This window comes from Cyprinodon variegatus, unplaced genomic scaffold, assembly GCF_000732505.1.
Source record: "Cyprinodon variegatus isolate N-32 unplaced genomic scaffold, C_variegatus-1.0 Scaffold106, whole genome shotgun sequence".
NCBI classification, from domain to species: Eukaryota; Metazoa; Chordata; class Actinopteri; order Cyprinodontiformes; family Cyprinodontidae; genus Cyprinodon; species Cyprinodon variegatus.
Window position 1 is genome coordinate 1,041,245 of NW_015150559.1, and position 14,514 is coordinate 1,055,758.

The following is a 14,514-nucleotide window of genomic DNA, read 5'->3' on the forward strand; positions in this document are numbered from 1 at the left end:
TATGACTAATAAAAGAATTCTGTCAAGAATATTTACAAGATACTTGAAGAAAAACAGCTCTGGTGAGTGAAAGCTCAGAACCTTGTGTGTCAGTGAACACCGAGTGATAAATTCTTAAAACTAAAAATTTGTCTGATAATAATGGAGGTAATCTCACACATTATTTTTCATGCTTGTGAAAAAGTAAAAACCTGTTCAAGTATATTGATAGTATTGCAGGGGATCAAATGCACATAAAAAAGTTATGTAAAACATGCTATACTGTAGCGGCGATTCAAAATGGCCCTTCACAGTCAAATGCCAGCTGAATGACAGCCCATTTCCTTTGGATTCCCAAAACAAAATCCCCTCCAACTTCCAGCAACTGGAGTGACCCCCTCCTTGTCCTGGGCCTGCATATATTTTTACTCTGACTCCACCGTTTCACTCAATTACAGGGTCTGACCAGGAGAACGTGCTTCTGTTTAGATCTTAACGTCCACAAATCATGACAGAAAAAATATTTTTGCACAAAGATAGATGTTTAAAGAGGAATTTGTGGGGGACCACCAAGGACCAGCCAAGGGCCCATCAAGAAAAGTGTGGAAATTTTGAACGGCTACTACTGTACATTTCTTTAAACTTATCAGATTGTTTTGGAATTTTTATTCCATATCCATGAACAAGTAATTACTGGTGTGATAATAGCCCCTGGCTGCTCAGTGATGCAGTGAGTAGCACTGCTGCCTTGTAGTAAGAAGGGTCAGGGTTCGATTCCCCTCCCGGGGTCTTTCTGCATGCAGTTTGTATGTTCTCCCAGATGCAGGTGTGGGTTCTCTCCGGGTACCCCGGATTCCTTCTGCAGTCCAAAAACATGACTGTTAGGTTACTGGCTTATCTAAATAATCTTTAGGTGTGAGTGTGTGCATGAATGGTTGTTTGTCCTGTGTGTCTATGTGTTTCCCTGCGATGGACTGGTGTACCCCGCCTCTTGCCCATTGACAGCTGGAGATAGGCACCAGCACCCCTCACGACCCCACTTTTGATTAGTCTGACGGGAAATGGATCGATGGATAATAGCCCTGGGATGTAAAGCCCCAGGATTGGTATTGCCCTGGTAATAGGAATCCCAGGTATTTCCCTTTGATCAGTGTTTTTTAACCCTGGTCATCAAGGCACACTGCCCTGCATGTCTTGCATGTTTCCCAGCTTTCACACACCTGATATCAGTTGATAGCAGAGTAACAAGCCTTGCTGAATTGCACTCATCTGAATAAGGTGTGTTTAAGCCGAGAAACATCTAAAGGTAGTAGGGCAGTGTACCCTGTGGACCAGGGGACTATACCACGAAAGGATGACTGGGTAACGAGACAACTTTAGGATAACACAGATTTTTTTGGTACCATGAAGCTGGATTCATTCTTGGTCAGGCTAGGTACCTTGGTATCATGCTCTGAATGGTAAACCTCCTCCAGGCAGTCTAGCTGTAGAATTGGTCTGAGACGTAGGAAAAGCTGCACCCAGCAGCCAATTTGCTGTTTTGGAAACAGTGACTTGTCCTTTCATTGAAGACCTAATTAAATTAAGAGGGAAAAAAACGTAAAAAAAAATAAAAAAAAAACAACATCCCAATAGAAAGAAACTTGAAGAACAAAAACCAGTTAAAACAAAATATGCTCTTGACAAATTGAAAAGTTCTCAATTTATTTAGTTTTATTTTTTCTTCTTTTTGACATGCTTTTCTTTCACTATTCTGTATTTGTTTTCCCCTGTATAATGTTTGCGTTCACTTGTTTCTTGTATAATTTATATGAGAAGCTACTTTTTAACCTCCATTGTGGGAAATTTCAAGTCTACTACTTTTTCGTCCACTAGATGTGGACACTCGTTTAAAATGACATAGCCACTTTATAGCCCTATATATTGATTAGGGTGGACACAGCCCAGATCCTAGACGATGTGTTGTCCGTGCAGGAGTGCTATCATGTACATCGCTGGGGATGCTGAGCGGCTCAGGAAAAATGATGCACTTTTTTTGTCATGTTTTATTTTCATAGCTGTTTTTAAAGACTTTTGACAATGTTTTCATTTGATTGACCACAATCTGAATTCAGCTACCCGAAAGACAAGTTAAAAGCATGCCTGTCCACTTTTGTTTTCACTGAAAACAGGGGAAAAAAACCTGGAAAGTATTTCCTCTATAGTCCTGTGCACTTTTACTGAACCGTATTTTGTGTTTACAAAAGAAACTCCAACCTTACTAACAGAAGAGATCTACAGAAATAAAATGGCTTGATTCTTCCATTTTCTCAGCTTTGACTCTGTTCCTCTTTTTGACGATAACAGAGTATGATTGTTACTCTCCATCACACACAGTTTTCTACCTTATTTAGATTAAGAGCTCCAGAGGCCAAACATCAAACTTTCCCATTTGAAATTGGCTAAACTAAGAAGCTGTGAACTTAAAAAGTTTTTAAGAAATCCCTTATGTACTCAGGCAATTTCCTTGCCAAAAAAATCACTAAATGCTTGTTCTTGTCAGCACCGAGTACCTGACAGATGGCCTCAGGCATTTCCACAAGCCCTTCCACTATCCTCTGCAGCAACACATCATCACCAGTTTGTGATAGATTAAGCTTAACATGTGCAATGAAAAAAAAAAAAAAAACTTTGCTCTGATCTTCAACCCATTTTACATAGAAATAAAAAGAATGTCAGTAATATGGTTTAGCTATTTTCAAATTTATTCCATTATCTAATTAAGGTTAACTGTTTTTTTTTGTGTGTGTTTTTTTTGTCTGCTTCAAATAAGATTATAAATGTATCACCTTATGCTCATGATTGGCAGTGATCTACTACTAGTGAGAACACCTAATTTGTTGCATTTTGTTAGGGCTTTACAGTAAAATAAGTAGAAAACACATGACAATATTTCCTATTAACAATTATGAAGGTATTTTTTTCTGCATTTATTTTTACTTTTTCTAAATCATTTTTAACCATTTTTTCTGCAGTTATTATTGCAATATTTAAAAGAAGAAACCAACATGATGTATGAAGTATTAGACCTATCAGAATACCAAAAAAGTAAAAAAAATATCCACTTCGTTTCCAACTGTAAAGACATTTCGCTTCCAATCCAGGAAGCTTTTTCAATTCAAAATGGCAGAAATAGTGTTGCGTTCGAGGCTTTAAATAGTGGTTTAGAAAACATCCAAATTGAACCGGACGAAAGGATCTGCCCCTTAGGAATGGGCAGTTTTTTAGGTCTGTGTCTCTGAAAGGGGGGTTGTAAGCCAAAACAAGGCTTTGTTTTTTGGTCCACTCTATGAAGGCTCAAACTAAATGCTATCTCTGACATTTTGAATGCTAATATATATATACAAATAAATGGGAAGCGAAACGTCTTCAAACTTGGAAACAATGTCCAATGGATTGTTTTTTTTTTACTTTTTTGGAATAACTATGACCTGGGTGACTGACAATCTTCACCAGCACACCCTTCAGCATAGTTACCACAGTCTCAGAAGTCTTCAACAATGTCGTTATTGAACAGTTATGAAACCCAAAAAATAAAGAAGAAAACGACAGTTAGATCGAATGCAGGTTGGGTGCCGAACAAACTCTTCTGCTGGGGTGGCTCTTCTTATTTTACAGATCATGTAAAGGCAAACGAAGACAAAGGTGGAGTTGTGGGTGCCTTGTTTTTTTATCTTCGTGAGGGGATTAAACAATTAACCACACTGTGCTACTCACCGTGTACTGGAGTGGATAAAGTCGTACCTTAGAGACCATGTGCAGTGCAAAGTTCAATAAACATCTCAAAACATCTTAAGCTTGCAATATGGGTGTCCCACAGGGCTATGTTTCAGGACCTTTATTATTCATGCTCTACATTAATGTTAACCTTCAGTGTGCGGTGAGGTGGACTTTCAAATTTACCTTTTGCGAAAAAAAAAAAAACAATACGAAATGTATACCATTGAGCTGAGGGTGATACTCTATCCAATATAATTGAAGCTCTATATCAGATGCAAGTGTTATCATTTTTACCCTTATTTTTAGTTTTGTTTCATAAGCTAGTATTTATGCCATAAGACGAAAAAAATAAATACAAATTTACTAATTAGTACAGTAGAGTAAAGTAAAGAAGAAAGTCTAAGTGCTAGGTGTTGTAAGGCTGCTGTTGTTTTATTTTTTTAGATAGAAGAAAATATGTGTTGGATGATAAGTGATTAATGCTGTTACCTAATGCTATTATTACTTTTTTTTTAACAATTACTAGTACTAGCACTACAACTAATGCTACTTATAATAATAATTATTATTATCATTCCACTTCGACCAAACATCAACAAAAACTCCAGTTCATACAGTGGATCTATTCATCTCCCACTGCACTACATGTTGCTTGTGTATGTTTTTATTTATTTGATTTTGGAAAATAGATTTGATCTATGGATTATTTTGTCAATCTATTATTTTGGTTTGCAGTGAAAGATGGATGAAAAAGTCAATATCCTGTAAATATCAAACCGCCACTTCATCGCAAGGAAGATAAATTCAGGACAGCCTCATTCCCTAAGTACAATTTTGCCGTTGCGGTTGAACATTTATCATTAATTGATCTGCTGTTTGGAAATCTAAGATACCATGCCTGGCTTAAAGTAATATAGTTTGTACTTTCCAGCAGGACTTCTTTCTCATACTGTGTAGACTAAATCAATACTGTAACAGTTATGTTGCACTCATAGGCTCATTCCTGTTTCATTCCTAAACCACCCAGTCTTCCCCCTTAATCAGTATAAACTGTAGTAGATGTGGTGTATCCTTTCTTGCTTGTCTGCTAATGTTAATCAAGCCATCAAACATTTAAAAACAGCTAGAGGCTTTACTCAGAAAATTCTAATTAAGGAGGATTAAACAATATATGTTTGGCCAATTTAGTTTCTGTGCCATAATTCTTCCCAACTGAATTAGCCTCATAAATTAAAAGCTTGCATAGACATGGATAAATGATTATACAAGATGGACCTATGTGTGCTGGGTAGCCTAGCCATACTCAGGGAAAGAAAAAATTTTGTGATCACAAATCTAGCAGCTGGAAAAGGGCATCAATTACAAGGCATGCCTCTATATTTTCTTTATATATATATATATATATCTCCAAGATCTCAGTGAAGGGATCATAACCAATGATTGACTGCAAAACTTACACATACTAAAAGTTCCACTTAGAAGGCCCTGTGTTAAAGCTGAAGTTTAGAGAAAGGCCACAATTAAGAATAAATCAACATACCATCTTTTCATTACTCATTTTGACAGCTGACTTGAATCAGAATAGTTTGTATATTAGTGAATTCCAATCTTTCTATTCTGGGATTTAGTTGATTTGATTGTTCTGTATCTTAGCTGGGTATGTTTTTTTAAGTGTTTCAAGATGGCTGTTGTTTATACATATAGTAAATTTTATAGAATATGTGTATTGTTGGATTATTGCAAATGGTCAGCAGTTTGACAGATGCAGATGTATAGAGTACTTTTGTGTAATATAAATCTTCCTGAGAAATGCTAAGCTCATTCACAGGGGTCTTGAAATATTTCCTCTATTCTCTCTGTGCCAAAATTGGACAAAGGCGGATTTCACAGTACCTTTAATTGCATGTGAAGATTGATCCAAATGTGCATACACTAGGGCTGAAACAATTAATCGGATTAATTGTGATTAATCTAATATTGAAATAATCGTCAACAAATTAAGAAATCGAATAATCGCCCACTGGAGTATAGAGACTCAAAAACATGCCTCTAGCTGACAAAGCCAACCAGTTAGAGCAGTAATTATACCAAGATTGTAAATCATATGTACACATTTTGCTTTTGAGATAAAGATATTTTTCTTCTGTCAATATGCTCTATCCAGAACTCCTTGAGTGGAAAAGTTTGTTTCAACCAGTTTAATTTTGCAAAAAGTCTTCTTTAAAGAACCTTTTGATACCTTTTATTATAAATCAAATAATCAAAAAAATTATTTACATATTGATTTGTACAATAATCGTTAGTTGTAGCCCTAGCATAAATCTAACCTGGTTGGGATAGATTGATTTGAAAAGCAGGAGGAATCACTGAAATTATTAGAAAAAATATTATATATATATATTTTATAATAACTAAAGAACTAAAGAAAATGTAAAAATCTGCCACTCTAGTCGGAGATTGGCTGGAGTCAATTTTCCCCCTCCAATGTGCTGTGGAAGGAAAGAAAGGAGGAAGAGAAGCTAAATTTGTCACAATTGCAAAGCAAAAGTGACAAATTGATTAATAAAAAAACACTGACAAACTAAAGAGCATTGCTTACAACTGAAACAAATGTATTAAAACCAATCTAAAGACTTTTGCAATGTAAAGCATGTAACAAAAAAAATGAAGGTGTTTGAAGCTTACACTTTGGTCTTAATATTTACTACGTTGAATTTAAATCTAAGCAAGATGCTTTTTTGTCATTTGCATGGATGATCAAATAGTCCACTTGTTTCTCTTCTTTACATTCTGCTATGCTTAGGATATTTTTGAGATGTCTGATTATGATGAATGCAAAGACCCTTTTACTCTCATCAAATGTCCGTTTGCAGATAGCTTTAGCGGAAATTGCATCTTACATAAAAGAGAAAATGAAGACCAAAATGTCCATATTGTACCTCATATGTCTGTATTAGTGCTCTGCTAAATTGGGTAGCTGAAAATAGAAACTTGATAGAACAGCAATCAGACTAGCTCCCACCACCTGGCCTAGTCACCCAATTTAGATAGATCTTTGGAAATGGCTTGGGTTGTGCAGTCCAACAATGCTGGGACACAGTGCCTACAGAAAAGGGAATATATTGTGTTGCAGCACAGTGAATGAGAACTGATCTCAGTGTAACTGAGAATGCTACACAAATTTGTACTTCACAGTTTAATTTTAAGCATAAGTTTTGTCATAACAGAAAGGCGTCTTTTTTCAGTTTCTTCTTTTTTTTCATTTAAACACACAGCTATCAGACAGTTTTATGTAGTGTCCTTAGATCTGGAAATGTTGCATTTTACAACTTAGGCTTGATTTTCTTCATAAAAATACAAAGTTCTATAAAGCAATCTGTAAATAAGCATTTGACATTTTGCACAAGTTTTATATATGTGGATTTAAGGTGTGGAGGATCTAGTGGGTCACTGAAAAAGTTGAAAGAAATTTTTTAATTAGCTCAGAGAGCAGAAGGGTCATTAAAAAGGTAAATGGAAAGGGTTGTGCAGAAACAAAATACAATGTCAAAAAGAAATTGAAATTGTAAGTTGAAAAATAAAATGAAAATGGAATAATGATTAACTTTTCTAAATGTTTAATTAGAAAAAAATATTTATAATCACATTTTCAAATACCCATTTAAAAACAGGATTGGAATTTACATTTTCAGATTCCAGTAATTAATAATGGATTAATAAATTACAATTCCTCTTTTAAATTTATTTTAAATTGTGCAATTAGAAAATGCTTTTCAAATAGGAATTCAATGATTAATTTTAAATGGGAGGATCTATTTTCCAGTGACTCTCTAGGTCCTCCTTATTAAGGGACTGACTTCTACTACCGTATTTAAAAAAGAAAATAGAGAGCTGACCAGCTACTCTAGAGGACTCATGTATGAAATCTGCAAAAAAAAACACAACTAAACATGTTGGGGTTTATGTTTAATAAATTTTTTGTTTTGCTGTCAGATTTGTGTTTCATTTGTAGTCTCTTCTCTCTTGATAACATGCCAAGTTGAGAACTAAAAATGTGTTTCTTCTACATCTCATATCTACACACGGACATTTTGTCGTTCTAAACCAATTAAGAGACTTTCACCATTCACTTACACTGTAGCATTCCTTTATCATATCCTGTGTAAAATATGAGTTGTAGAAGTACAAAGCAGCCTTTGTTCTCTTAAGAGGCTTGTAATTTTTGTCATCTGTCATAAATGTTGCACTCCTTTTATGTGTGTTGTTTTTCCAACACTTCTCTAATTTTTCTTTTAAGTTAGGGTGTTTCTGTTTAGCCCTTTGCTTTGGTACATGCATGCAATGTATTTTTGCACAGATATTCCACACAATATGCAAAATAACATGCTTGTACAGAGTAAAGTGATTTGACTGGAAAAATCTGTCTGTATTTTTGCATGAATCATCAGGTGGTACGTGTTTCTACCATGGACAGCAGGGGGTGAGGGTCTCTTGATAATAATTGTGGCAGGGTGTGTTCAGTTTTGGTTTAGGAGCGCTGCTGGCTACTAGGGTTATTTAACAGCTCTGTGGGAAGTCTGAGGGTTTAGGCACGGGTGCCACTCTCAGCTTCAAAAGCTTGTTTCTACTATGATATTTTGCGTGAGCTATTTTCATTTAGAGCAGTATGGGGCAGCTGTGATCTGAAATCCTTGTTTGATGGGGTTGATAACAGCATGGTGGTTTTTTATCAAACTCGGGTGGTTTTATTTCTTCTTAGTGTCAGATCAGGTTGGTACTTGGTCTGTTTTTTAAAAGCATATACAAATTCCCAAAATCAGTACAGCTTATGCTGCTTTTTACAATCTCATGTTTTGAATAGTTATAAAATAAAACTGAGGAACATTTACTTCAACTCTTTGTGAACCTCTTTGTGCATTTTTTATATCTTTTTTTTTTTTGCCAAATGGAAGGCATGGCCTTCGTCCCATAATTACAGGTTTGAAATCATGGTTGTACAAATGTACAGTTAGAAACCACAGATTTTTTTTCTTTAAACTGTGCGACTAGAAATGATGACAGAGAAATTGCAGGATTACGTGTTTTTTTCTTGAGTACAGCATAAAGGTTTTACTTCAAATGTAAATAACTGTACTGGTTAATTATGAAAAACAATTAAAAAGTTACATATTCTAATATTTAAATATATATTTTGTTAGACAACTTGAGTAATTTGACATCTTTTGTTAATCATTTAGAAATACATCTGACTCTTTACATTATAAAACTAAAAAAAAATTAGATGTAGTCTCTTTCAGTCTCTTGCATTTTTAATTTGGTTTTTCCAGACTGTATCGTTTGTGAAAACCCATTCTAAATTAAAATGATGTTCTGTTTTCCCTCCTGTTTTGAAGAGTGCCATAAGGAAAGGGGCCTTGGTGTCACCTCGTATTTTTATCTCTGGGGACATAAAAGGCATTAATTATGAAATAAAAGTTCTTACAATTCTCATCTAAAAAAAATGGTTAAACTGAAGTAACAGTAAGGAGTATCAACAGTATGAAATTTCCATTAACACAGTATTTTCTTAATCCTATTTTATTCAATAAATATGTATATCCAGTACATCTTGTTTTGGCTTGGGGTATTTGTAAAGTTAGTTAAATTTAGCTAGTGTAAGAACATCCAACAAAATGTCTTACGAACAGTTTTATTTGTACATTTTTGGTTGCATTTTCATATGAACTTAGTTTTGCTCCCAAACAAAGAGCAATGTTTTGGCAGGTTGAAAAAAAAAAGGTGTTTATGGATTCTATCCACCCAGTGTCATGAGGTACATTTTCAGTGCTGAGATCTATACACAAAAAGCAAGTTTTTCTAAGTATAAAACCATATAGATTAATTATCCGTGGTTTTGCTGTATTTCATGATAAAAGCTTGCAGTGAAAATACTCTTTTTCTACAGATGTAAAATATGATTTAGATGTTATGTTGTAATAATGTTATATGGAACTACATTGGCAGTGTGTATGTAATTTGTAAAATGCATATGTATATTTAAAGGATGTATTAAAGATAAACATCTTAGTCAAACAGTTTTGTCAGATTTTTTTGTGTATGCCTACAGCCTCACCTGCTGGATGTTATTAGAATTGTTTGCTATTCTCATGCATTTATTTTTTCTCCACTGTATCCCTCTTTGTCCACTTTTCTCCTGTATTTCATATATTCCCCCTTCTCTTTCTGCCTGTCTCTACAGAATATGCCAGAACACAACAATGAGCTCCAACATCACAGACCCTGGTCTCCTCTTGACTGCCCACCCATCACCACGAGTGGCCGGAGCCTATTCTCAATCCAGTACACTTCATCGTGGAGAGATTGAAGGAGTCTCGTGGATGGTGATTGATGAGAATTCCTCTTTCACCAACAAACCGCTTAACATCACTCATCAAGCAGGGAATGAAACAGCAGCCCTTGACCCTCTTGGTGGCCACCCTGTGTGGCAAGTTGTCCTCATTGTTTTACTGACTGGCACCCTGTCACTGGTCACCATCATTGGCAACATATTGGTAGTGGTGTCTTTCAAGGTTAATCGGCAGCTGAAGACAGTCAACAACTATTTCCTATTGAGCTTGGCTGTAGCTGACCTTATTATAGGAGTAATCTCCATGAATCTCTACACAGTTTACCTTATAATGGGTTACTGGGCCCTTGGCACCTGGGCCTGTGACCTTTGGCTGACAGTTGACTATGTTGCAAGCAATGCATCCGTTATGAATCTTCTGGTTATTAGCTTTGACCGCTACTTTTCAATAACCAGACCTTTGACTTACCGTGCCAAACGGACCACGAAGAGGGCTGGAATCATGATTGGCCTAGCCTGGCTTGTATCACTTGTTCTGTGGGCCCCTGCCATACTTCTGTGGCAATATTTTGTTGGTAAAAGGACAGTACCCTACAATCAGTGCTATATCCAGTTCCTCACAGAGCCGATTACAACCTTCTGCACAGCAGTGGCGGCTTTCTACCTGCCTGTAACAATAATGAGTATCCTCTACTGGCGTATCTATAAGGAAACACAGAACCGCTCAAAAGAGTTAGCTGGGCTTCAAGGTTCAGAATGTCGTGGGGGGATACGAGGAAGGGCCAGAAATAATAAAAGGGGTGAGAAAGCTAATTTTGTACATCAGACTGGAAGTTCTAGGAGCTGTGGTAGCTATGAGTTGAACAGATTGCCTAAGAAAAAAAGTACATGTCAGAGGCTGGTTGGGCGATTCCACTGCTGGCCAGGGGTTCGGTCATGGAGACCTGGTAGTATCCGGCAGGGGGATCGTGATCCAGACCAGAGCAGCAGTGACAGCTGGAACAACAATGATGCAGCAGCCTCATTGGACCATTCTGGTTCCTCAGAGGATGAGGACTGTGGGGGAAGAGAGATGATTTCTCAAAGTCATGCTATTTTTTCTATTGTCCTCAGCCTTCCTGGCATTAAAGCTGCCGTCAACTCTCAGCTTACATCATGTGAGGATCTGGATGTAGCCTCAGAAGAGGACCCACTAAGGGGAGCTGAATTCAGCCAAGAGAGCTTGTCAACAGTTACCACGAATGCCACAGAAATTTCACCTGAGGGAACAAACAATACAGGAAATAGCTATCACCAACGTTTCAGCTCACGCAAAACACAGTCAATGTCCACCATTCAAGCAAAGTCTAGCCAAGGGTTTCTGGATGGCACTGAATCAACAACTACAATTGATAGGTCTGCCACCTGCACAGCCACAAAGTCCTCCTCTGTCCCACTGTCTTTCAAAGAAGCCACAATGGCAAAGCGCTTTGCCATGCGAACCCGTACTCAGATCACCAAGAGGAAACGAATGTCTTTAGTGAAGGAGAAGAAGGCTGCTCAAACACTCAGTGCCATCTTACTTGCTTTTATAATTACCTGGACACCATACAACATCATGGTGCTTATCACAGCATTTTGTAAAGTTTGCATCCCAGAGACCCTGTGGGCAGTAGGGTATTGGCTGTGCTACGTTAACAGCACAGTCAACCCCATGTGCTACGCTCTGTGCAACAAGACTTTCCGAACAACCTTTAAGATGATACTGCTGTGCCACTGGGACCAGAAGAAAAGGCGGAAGCAAGAGTTTCAACAGAGGCAATCAGTGGTCTTCCACCGAGGCATTCCCAGAGAGTCTACGTAAAATGACTATATATACAGTCATTTGTTGACATAATTTTCAATGCTGAAGACAGGACAATGGAAATAAAGGTTTCACTGGCCTAAAAAAACCAACATGTCCTTGTCTGCTGTTATGCTAAAATACAGCAACAACACATAATGGTCTTGTGGTATGTGTTTATGTCAGAGCATCTATGTACTTTGGCAAATGGGTACACTTGGGACGGTATTTCCCTGTGGTGAAGTCTAAAGCTGAATGCTTTGTCTTTCTCCTAAAACAATTCTTTACCATTTAATGCAAGTGTTGCTGGGAGAAGAGGACAAGGAAAATATTGAAAAGGGCTTTTAAAATGCATTGCAGGAGAAACATGAAAGTGCTGTTGACAAATGGTAAGCATGTCTATGTTACCGAGGGGGATTTACATTTCTTACCACCGCTGAGGGTAGTTAGGTTTGTATTGTAGAGTTGTTTTACATTTTAAACTAGACTGTTTATATATATGTTCCTGAGAGCCAATATAAAGAGGAGACTTATGTTCACTGGTGTCTACATTTTACTAGTTTGCAGTGACTTCTTGACTGGCATGTATTTTTAGCAGAACTTTTGTGGAATATCTTTCTACATCAGTATAGCTTTCCTGTTTATGATGGAATATATAAATAAAAAAAAAATTATCCTACAATATGTCCTTACTCTTACTCATCAGACAACTGTTATTTTGTGATTTTCATCATTGGTTTTCTATGTACTCCAGAGATTTCGAGCCAGTTTGAAAATTATACATTTGATGAAGTGAACTGTGAATATTCTGTGTGGAACTACAGTCAGTGAACTGCTGCTCTGTTTAATGTGATTGTTGTGGTTTTCTATGGTGAACACAATAAGTGCATTGGTTGTGTTTTTCTATGCTTGCAGTTTCCTGTCAAAAGTGATGACTGTACATTGCTGAAAAGGTTCTGTGTACATTTCTGATCTGGTATGCGAAGACTGATTGCACACACAGATATACATTTTTCAGGAAACGTTTGGTTGTCTGCCATGGTTTCTCACTTAAAATTTCTCGATGTCAAAGGAACAGCTGCGCCCTCTGGAGGCATTTTAACTCTTACACATTTATGGTCAGGATTCTCAATCAAAACAGCCACATTTCCAAGCTTTATGTATTTTTTTTACATTGTAATGGAAATGCCATAAACATTCAACTATCAGTGATTTGTCTTTCTTTTGTGCAGTTCTTTAAATTTGTTATAAAGCCACGCCATATATGATTTGTATATAAAGTCAAAAGCTTCGTATAAGACACAACTAGCAAAGAACACAGAATAAAATAATTCCTAATGTATTTTAAAAAGAAATTTGCTGGCTTTTTTTTGTAATGCACATTAGGTTTTTTTATCTTAAGGTAATGTTTTGCCAAAAAAATTAAAAATGTGCAAAATATATTAAAGGCAAAAGATGATCTGTAGTGCAACAGCTGTCAAATGAAGAAAATAAATGAATATGGTAAATTTATTGTTCACCCTATTGTTTTTGAATTATGTACAAATTGGATGTCAAAATAAAAAAATATATCTCTGGCAACAGTTGTTATTTTAGCCTGCTTTGAACATATTTTGCTTCATTGAAATCATACAAGAAAATCTTTTTTTCTCTTGAATTTATTTATGTTTAGGTATGCCAATCATATATATTTTAAGAAAATAAAGAACATTTTTGTGTTTATTTTTGTTGAGTGATGTTAATTGATATTTTAGTTTTGCTTTTTCCCTGATGTGAGTATTGTTAATTATCACTGATATACTTCTACTTGACAGCGTGACTTTATCAATGTTACAATTTCAGAAGCTTGAAAGTTTGTCTACTCCTTTCATAATTGAGTGCATAGCAAACTCCTTCCAGAAGTCTTGTTTCTATAATTTTTTTAAGTAATCATGATGTGCCTCTCAATTTTTTTCAAAGCACCAATTTTAAATAATGTAAATTAATCAATATGTCCAAGACCTATCAACAGCTAAATGAATTATTAGAAGTGGTACTTTTTCCATATAAGGCATTAACTCATGTCTTTTTCTCATGAAGGTTTCATATCAGAGCGAAGGGAAAACACTTTTAATTTTTCAAAAACACAGCTCTAAAAATCATAAAATCTATCTTGAGAAAATGTTTGAGAAAATCAAATAGTTTTACTGGTAATTTAAGTAGTTTGTTTCATTTAACCCAAAACAGTAAAACTAAAAATTGAAATAAAAAAAATACTGTTTGTTTCTTTTTCCCATGTTTGTGTTTGAGCTTTAGAGTGTATTTTTAACTACCGATTTTGCTGCTTATGTCAGCAAGTTGCACTAGAAGTGCACAGCTGAAGCTTGTTAGATAAATGAAAAGAGCCTTTAAAATGGGCAACAATCAACAAGAGTTGGAAAAATAAAATGAGTTGTGATTGTCCTGTAAGGGGAAATCCTTTGTTTCATGTATTTCCTACTACGCTCTTCAACGCCCCAATTCCTGTACTAAATGTTCACTGACTAAACATTACAGTTGTCTTTGCATTTTAAACACTTTTTCATGGCTCCATGTTGAAGCCTTATCAAATTAGTGAAGAGAGTCTTTT

The 14,514-nt window shown here is 36.0% G+C and overlaps 1 protein-coding gene across 1 annotated transcript in view; it reads left to right on the forward strand.

Annotated features, from left to right (window-relative positions):
• Positions 1-13,527, forward strand: part of LOC107084671 (muscarinic acetylcholine receptor M3-like) — a 122,947-nt gene extending 109,420 nt beyond the window's left edge. The window contains exon 3 of the mRNA XM_015374603.1: positions 9,977-13,527. Coding sequence (XP_015230089.1) covers positions 9,996-11,927 — 1,932 coding nt within the window. The 5' untranslated portion in view covers positions 9,977-9,995 and the 3' untranslated portion in view covers positions 11,928-13,527. The remainder of the gene's footprint in view (positions 1-9,976) is intronic.
• The last annotated feature ends 987 nt before the right edge of the window (positions 13,528-14,514 follow it).